The 8,945-nt window shown below is 40.8% G+C and overlaps 1 protein-coding gene across 1 annotated transcript in view; it reads right to left on the bottom strand.

Moving 5' to 3' along the window:
- Positions 1-401: 401 nt before the first annotated feature.
- The window catches only part of LOC137991792 (uncharacterized), a 26,565-nt gene continuing 18,021 nt past the window's right edge, over positions 402-8,945 (bottom strand). Inside the window, exons 10-12 of the mRNA XM_068836831.1 lie at positions 4,657-4,776; positions 1,871-1,927; positions 402-1,395 (exon numbers count right to left, since the gene is read on the bottom strand). Coding sequence (XP_068692932.1) covers positions 1,292-1,395; positions 1,871-1,927; positions 4,657-4,776 — 281 coding nt within the window. The 3' untranslated portion in view covers positions 402-1,291. The remainder of the gene's footprint in view (positions 1,396-1,870; positions 1,928-4,656; positions 4,777-8,945) is intronic.

Here is an 8,945-nt window from a genome sequence, read left to right as displayed (position 1 = left end):
TTTGAAGATTGCTTTGTTACAGCACAAATTCGTAATGAACATGCTCGGTACACCTTTGCACTAGTTTCTGTTGTGACACTGAAATTTATCTTGAAACTCTGTCGAAATTTTTATTCATTCTTATTTGGAAATGTGCTTTTTTTCCCGTAGCTTTCATCAAGAGAGTATGCGGCCTGTACCGTTTTCTTTAGACCGCAAAAGTCAAAGCGAAAGAGAGCCCCCTTACAGTACAGACCTTTTAAAATTGTCTGGAAACGATGGAAATGACGAAATAGCCCATTGGACAGCTTTATTTTCGATTATACATGACCGTGAAGTGCATATTAAGGCGCCGATCAGTCAACGGCAACATAATTATCGATATACATGAGCGTAAATAGCTTCTGAGACTGCATTTACTAACGCCTACCATTTATCGGAGGAGCTCTCAAAATACGTAAGGGTAGTTTCGAGAAAGGATGAGCTATATATATCTGTTATATCTCGGGAAACGGAACGAAAACTCCCAAGGAAATGAGAATTTATTGCGGGTTTCCAACTCACGTATTTATTGCTCGTTTTACCGGCGCATGCTCAACACAGGTAACCCAACAAAGGTACAACAATACTAGTCACAGCTCAAGCTACATCCTCGTATGCATCCCCCGTGAGCACACTATAATTAGCATCTTAAGTGAGAGACGGTCGCGAATGTACGTAATAAATTTACTTCTGCCTTACAGTTAAAGTATACCAATGTTAAAAGGTTCACTTCAATAATTTTGGATCAAACGCCTCCTAGCGATTATGAAAAGTAATCAGATTTCTTGTTCATGTAAGGTTATCTTAGCTGCATGAGGTCATTGTTTACATTCTGTTCATTAACATACGGGTTTGCTCTCAAAAGGCATCATACTATTTACAAATTGACTTCAAAAGATAAAATAACTTGTTAAAAGTAGTTAATCTCCAATTTTAAGCCTTTTAGTTTTGATAACGAGCCTGGCCCAGCCTTCAAAAACTGATAAATTACTAATGGGCAAATGCTAAAGATCCCGTGCATTGTTTGTAAAATTTCGAATTTTCGAAGCGTTATTGCTCATTATGCAGTACATTTCAATAATCGATACTATGTTGTTCTCGGCTGAATTCATGACTAGAAAGCGATATCCTTGTGCTAATATCAACAGACAGATTCCCCTATAACATCGCAATAAACAATTTCATGTTAATTTATGATCACCGTTCCTTTCTTGCTTTTCGTTGCGATCCCATGCATTTTTTATTTTAAGAGGAAGTATAATTTTTTTTCTTATTTTTCATCCTGATCGTCATCATCCAACTCTCGGCCATTGCAGCATTGCTCAGGACAGGGGGGTCCACATTCTCCACCATTACTGCAGTTACTCGGGCAACCTGCGGCATACAATAGATAAAAAGGAATAATTTCAGTGTTCTGAAAATCAAGCCACAAATCTGCAGTCCTTCTATAGCGTTCTTGCCTTCTCTGCTCATTTTCGGGTTTCTCGGGGAAGGTAATAGCCTCTTTTTTTTAAGCCGAGTGAGCCGCCTTTCAGCGCCAAGGACGAATAAATTAAATTTGAACCGGTAAAACGAGTTGGTAAACTTGTTTTGGCGCTTTCGTGTGCGTTCAGTCTACGTAACTTCTGTGTTTGGGCCAGCCTGCTGTCTAGTGATTTCTAGCGAAATGAGACGAAGTGATGTCTACTGCATAACGTGGGGTGTGACGTATTTCACACATGCTCGATGGAAAATCAAACGGGTACTCGCAATGATTTCTCTCTCGGGAAGCGTAGGAGAAACCAAGTGCTCGTAGGGTACTGTCTTACAAAAATATGTAAAAGATTTAAAAACAAAGATGAATACTCACCCTCAATGTTTGTTGGGGTCTTTGAACCATGGTAATGGTAATGATAGTGAATTGGTCCTAAAAATAAAAAAAAAATCCCATTTTCTGCATATATTTCAAATTAATTAAAATTCCCTTTTTACTGAAAACACAATAAGCATCACAAGTGTACAGTTCTTTATAGCTGTTATAGAGGTTTCTTCTCCGGGTTCCCTGGTTTTCCTATCCACTAAAACTGGGCTGAAGGGCCGCTCGGCAGATTAAACTAAGGACTCTCTCCATTTGACAGAACTGTCAACCAAACCGGGCATTGGAAGGTCTTCAAATTAACACACTTTCAAGGATAATATATACTAGTCCTCCAGAAGAATGCGAGGGATCATGAAGCAAGTGTTTTTTTTTTAATTGTTGATTCTACCATATTGGGTCAAGAAAACGCGCAAAGAATGAGACGGTAATACATTGCAGTGACCCGGTTTGACCAGTTTAAAACAGCGCAAATTGTTTTCAGCACGTTCCAAGGCCTGAAAATTTAACTTGTCATCGTTTGTCACTAGTCTTTTCGTTTATCCAATCAAATAAAGGACATTTGGCTGGCTTTTTGCATCGTTCGCACGCGCCCTGAAGGACAGATGATGCATTTTTTTGAAAAAAACACTTTTGCCAAATAAAATTGAGGCAAAATAGCACCTTTTTTGTAGTGGAGTAATAAATCCCTTCTTCGATGGTTTAACATATAATACCCGAGGTCATTTTCCTCATTGCTCGTATTTTTCCTCGTCCCTCCGGGGCTCGGAAAAACACAACGCAATTCGCAAAATATCCGCACGTATTACATGTTAAACTATGGAATAAGATGTATGAATTCATAAGAGTTGAAGCTCATTGCAGTCAAACAGCAACTCAATAATAATAATAATAATAATAATAATAATAATAATAATAATAATAATAATAATAATAATAATAATTTTAATAATAATAATGAAATGATCAAGCGCGTATGACATGATTTCTATCTATAATAATTAAATACAGGGTATCTAAATAATAATTATGAAAAATATACTATGATAAAATTGAAATATTTAATTGAAATATACAATATATGTTAAGATACTAATAATTATCATGATTAAAATTAATAAAAAGCTTCCTTAAAGATGCGTGTTTTCAGATGGCACTTAAAAATCCCTAGATCTGTAATAGAACGAATCTCACGCGGTAATACATTACAAAGTGCCGGAGCTGCGACCTGGAATGATCTGTCTCCTAATGAAAAAAATGCAGGCTCGAACGGGGCTCAAACCCAGGACTTCATTTATTCCGGCAACGATTACAATATTTTCTGGTGCAAATCCCGCGCGCGCTGCTCACAGGTGAATAGCAAAGGATATTGGGAGTATGAGAAGCCAACTAGAGCGCTTTTATGTTGCAGGTGAAATCCGTTCTCAGGTTGAATCCGTTTTTACCTAGGTTAAATTGGTGATCCTCATTGTAGCTAGGTTGAATACGCTTTCACATGAATTGAAGAACCTTTTTGGAGCCTAAATTAAGCCTAGAGAAAATTAGTGTCAGGTTAGGATTAGTTTTGATCATTATACATCACGGGATATCATTTGACTTAGTTACACAAAAGTAAATTTAACAAATCGAAAGTGGTTCAGCGTTGTCTGTACTCTTACCGAGAATGATATTCGTCATCCCAGTGGTCAAGAGATAAGAGTACAGACAACGCTGAGCCACTTTCGATTTGTTTTTTACTACAATATTCAACGCTAAAGAAAGTTTTTATTTCAGGGCGTGACCAAAATCATGGCACAAAGAAAGAGCAAGCGTTGTCTATAACTTTCTCGCAATATGATTGGTTTATTTTCCAAAATGAGCGTTCCTGATTGCCTGTTGCATTGCGTGACAATTGACGCGAGCATGACGCGAGCAGCGTTGTCTAGACTCTTATCGACAACGGCAAATTAGCCAATTAGATTGCGAGATTACAAGCAATTGTGGTAAAAATAAAAAGGAGTGTGTTGGGTCGAGCATCTTCCTTGTTGTAGCGTGGTGGTGATAATACAGGAATATATCTCTGGAGGGTCCGAGTTCGATTACCGGTAAGTGCTTAGCACAGTTCTTAGCTCCCTCACTGTGCTTTAATGTTGAGACTCAATGGATATTACCTGTGTGAATACAGAAACCGATAAGATGATGCCAAAATTAAGATGTGTTGGGATGAGTAACTTAAAGACAGAGTTTGATGGAAGGTATAGGTATTGTCACTCCTTTTTGGGGGGTTTGAAATAGTATGTAACATGGCCGCCATGGTGGATCACGTGTGTACGGATCCAATTCAGGCTTCCACGGCCATGGAATACCGCGCGGGTACTTTGACATGGTTGATAGCTGCTTTAAACTTGGTTGAGTCAACCTAGGAAAATTTAACCTAGGTAAAAACGGATTTAACCGACAATTATTCCACGATTAAGCAAATCATAGAAACATGCTTTAGCGTTCTTTTAAGGTTGTCTAATAAATAAAAAATAAAAAAATCCAGGGCCCGGTTGTTCGAAAGCCGATTAACTTAATCCAGGATTAGCGTAAACTTTTGTTTCACGTTTTCAACTTTTTGGTGAAAGTTTCTTTTGCTTATTTTTGTTTTTCGAGATTGACTTCTTCCAATGTAAAGTTTTGCCGAATATCAGCGTTGAACAGCATTTGGGAGTTGAGAAATAAACTCCTTGGTTAATTGTTATACTGGGATTAGCGCTAATCGGCTTTTGAACAACCGGGCCCAGAAGACTTCTCCTCACCGTTCTCTTCAGACGCTGTCCCTGGACCAGACGTTTTTTCAGGGGGAACTGGCGTAGTCGGTGAAGCCGGGGATGGAGGATTTGTTTGAGGGGAGGGTGATGAGTTTGGCCGCGAAAGGCCTATAAAGAGGAACAATATAAGCAATACATATTTTTGATTAAAATCGGACTATAAATATGGAGGCACAGGTTTGTGTCCTGGCCGGGCACATTGTGTTCTGTTCTTGGGCAAGACACTTAACCCTCACGGTGCCCCTCTCCACCCAGGTGTATAAATGGGTACCGACAAATTTAATACTGGACGTAACCCCGCGATGGACTGCCATCCCATCCAGGGAGGAGTAGAAATACCCCTTGTTGCTTCATGCTACAGAAACGGGAGATAAGCGTTGGCCTGATGGGCCTTCTACGCTCGTAGCTGACTTTACCCACCTACCTATAAATATGGAACCTTGTTTTCTTTTAAATATACACCCATAACTTATTCGCTTTATTTCAAGCATAAACGTGGAATCCTAACTTAACAAATAGATTATCCAGACATCGTAAATGTTAGAATATATATATGCCATCTAACTGGTTTTTAATTGAATTGGTCTGAGATCCCAAGTTCTACGATAAATACGAAATCATTCTCAAGCTAGTTTCAATTTTCAGGAAAAGACCGAACTGAGTCTGGTATTCCAATATACTCTTAACACGAATCGTGGTCTTTATAATTCTTCGGTATCAGACTCATTTAAAGTCATATTAAAGTTATTTTAAGTCATATAGTAATAATAATAATAATAATAATAATAATAATAATAATAATGATAATAATAATAATAATAATATAATAATAATAATAAAATCAAAAATATTTACAAATGCATTAAAATTTATCCCATCATAATTTGTTTTCCTTTATACTCCCATTTACGAAATGATAAATAAAAATTGCCTTAAAAGAACTAATAACTAATAATCTAATTATAAGAAATATTATATTATGAAAACAATATAAATTAACCAAAAATATCTAAAAATGTTCTTTAAAACAAACTATACTCTCTAAATCCCGCTTTTTCTTTTTCAATCTCAAAAAAACATTGATCAATGTTCAAAGGGACACGCCTGTGGTGCGTGAACCTCTTAGGCAAAGTAAAGCGGACCTTAGTAGAGCGAAGGACACTTTTGAACGTATCCATGAAATTGTTGTGCTGTACTCCTCTCCTTTCTTAATAGATATGAGTTCCGCTAATCTACTGTGGAAACGTTTGCATTTGTCCGCCATGCCTCTGGTAATAGTGAAGACTAAAGGTGTGAAAGTCCCTTGCTCAACTTCCAAAACTCTGCGTTTGGGTGACAAACCCTCACGTCGAAAAAGGCAGAGCCTTGCCTATCCCAAAAGCCACGAGCATGAACATCCAATCGGGCATCCGGTGCTTGGTTCGTACCCCTGGTCAACACTTCTCCCGTTATCTCCTGGAGAACGGGGTCCACTTGCCTCTGGATGATGAATCCTCCTCGTCTACACACCATGGCATGATCCACCGTAAATGTCCACAAATGCAAGTGGAGGGCGTGTCCGCCATTTGCCAATCACAGCGGAGATGAACGGCATCCCTGAACTCTCTCTTGTTTAAAGTAAAGTTAATATCCTTTAACGGGATAAGTGTTAGCCAGCTAGAAGCTCCTTTTTCTGTAGCAAGGCCAGCGGCTCTCTTGGTGTTATCAGGGAGTGCGCTCTTTGCTTCCTCTAGCCTTTCTCTAAGATGTTTACCATTCTCCCTTCAGTTGCACTGCTGCAGTTTCCGTATTTCATCGTCATCCGGGAGCTCGTGTGCCTGAGCCTCTATCTGCTTTACCAGAGGCTCTTTTACCCTGATTGACGCTTCATATTCCTTTGTCGCATTTCGGCATGGGTTTGCGAGACCCAGTTCCTCTAGCCTCACCAGGAGGGCTAGTAATTCTCGCTCAGCGGGTGTGCAAGTGTGCCCTGTCATGGCGAGTATAAGGGCGTCACCTATTGCGCGCTCTAGCGGATCCAGCAGTTCTTCGATGTCGGGCAGTATTCTGAGATAATATGTCCAGGAGTGCTTCAAACCAAAAGTGAAAGTTGCATATGAGGCTTGTGGATTAACTGCAGCGAATTCTGCAAACTTCACCACTTGCTCGACCCAGTCCTCTACCTTCCCTTCACCTACTCCTCCAGGTGAGTTCTAGAGCCTAGCACTGCGCCCAGATGTTTTTGGCCTTGAGTCGATATGTTTATTGCCATGTCACCTAATACTTCTCTCGCTTCGTTCTCCTTTTCCGGTTTGGTGACCAGCCAGCACTTTTTAGCACTGGGGTAGTACCCCATGCTAGGTCCCATTTCATTCAGCCCGTCCCACCACTTCTTTAGCTCCTCGAGCGAACCAGCGCCTGTTGCATCATCAGCATACCAGCATTGCTTTGCGTTGCTGGGTAGATTGAAAGGAGGCTTATAGCGTAGAGGCTCATGGCTAATGGGTTACCCTGTGTAGTGCCCTCTGCAGATTTCAGTTCTTTACCGCCCGTAACAAAGTGGCGCCCAGGAGCCATATGTGTGTTGGTGGCGTATGTGGCTAAAGTGGGACAAAGAACAGCGACATTATGCAAAGCAGAAGCCCTGTTCAATTAGTAACACGGCGTCTGTATCATCAGCATCAAATAAGTCGTGCATGGCGTGAATGGCTGCCTCATCTCCACTCTTCAGACCTGCGCACACTTGCAGTGAGCCGCTGGCCTCAATAATATCCTGCTTTGTCACTCTTGTTACACACTTAGCGATTATTCTCCTGATCACCTCTCCGACTCCGATCGGCCGCACCTCACCATTAATCGATTTGTCAAAATTGGTTCCATTGTAGCAGGGTCAACAAGCATGGCTATAGCATCGCAAAGACTTGTAATGGACTTTTAAAAGGACTTGCTTGCGAGCATTCTTCTAAATCCGTTTGCGTCTATCCCTGAGGGACCGCCAGAACCTTTTGTCTTTAGTGCCGATTCTTTTATCATTTCTCCGTTTATCTGGTGATAGGGAACATGGGAGATATCTTCGATTGGGCCAAAGACCAGAGATCCTAACTCCTAACTAAGCTTCCTGTGCACTCGGATGTTTATCCTGAAGTTGGTTCATTACATCATCAGTATGTGGAAGAATGCCCCCAGAGTCCTGTTCACTAAGGTACCGAAGAGCAAAATATATCTGACCCTCCAACACCAGTTTTGCGAAAATCTTAGCTTTATTCGGTGGTTCATTTCTTCTAGGCTTTGTGAGGGGTATAATTCGCCCTTCGCGTACAAGAGTGTCTATCTCGCCCTCTTTCCATAGAGCTAACCTCCTTGACAAGCACTCTTGATGATCTTTCGCTTTTGAACCTTGACTAGGTTTTTGCAGCGCTAGTGCCAAAAGAACAATGGCCGCCGTTAGAGCTACATGCTGCATTTCCGAATAATTGTTCCAGTCATTAATGTGCATGGCTAATTGGTCAATAACATCACGACCGATTTTCCCATATGGGACTAGAAAGGTGTTCTTCCGCCAGGTCGTCACTTCATTGTACGCATTGACAATAATTGTTGTGTTTACCCATATTTCCGCTCCGTCACTTTTGCGACCCAAATAAACACTTGATGGCTTGCTCACGGGTTCATAATCAGGTAAACAACCTAGCGCCTCAGAAAGGATGTTAGGGCGGGCATTCGACAATCGTAGGATCATTAGATCTTGCGTTCTCTAGGGACCCTGTGGCATGCGTATACAAATCCAAGTTACTAGGCGGCAGTGAAAAAATTAGCATTTTCGCTTAGGTGACCGATAATATTTTGATTTTCAATTTCGCTAAATTCTTGATTTTCACTTTCGCTAGAACCGTAATCGTGAGCTGCAGCAATATATGAAGTACGATTGATACTCGCGTGAGAATCCCGTGCCCAAGCAGCCCGTAACATCAACAACGAACTAAAGGAAGTCACAAAGCAGAGACGGGTTGATCAAGTACGCCAGATTAAGAAGAAGTGGCTAGAGACGGTGGAGCAAGAGGAAATAACCATACGAGTAAGACATGAATATCAGGAGATTGAAACTACAGAGCTCCATGCCACAGATACACCAGACTATGAACATCAGGAGACTGAAACTACGGAGCTTCTTACCACAGATACACCAGACCATGCAACAACATCTGATACCCAAGAAGACCACCAACGTGAAGAGGAACCCAGAGTTTTCACTGCTGAAGAATTACAAGAGGACATCAGCCCAGAACTGGAAGCCCTTT

This window comes from Montipora foliosa, chromosome 2 (genome assembly GCF_036669935.1).
Source record: "Montipora foliosa isolate CH-2021 chromosome 2, ASM3666993v2, whole genome shotgun sequence".
Classification (NCBI taxonomy): domain Eukaryota; kingdom Metazoa; phylum Cnidaria; class Anthozoa; order Scleractinia; family Acroporidae; genus Montipora; species Montipora foliosa.
The sequence above is the reverse complement of the archived record's forward strand: the minus strand, read 5'-3'. Positions and strand labels throughout refer to the sequence as shown.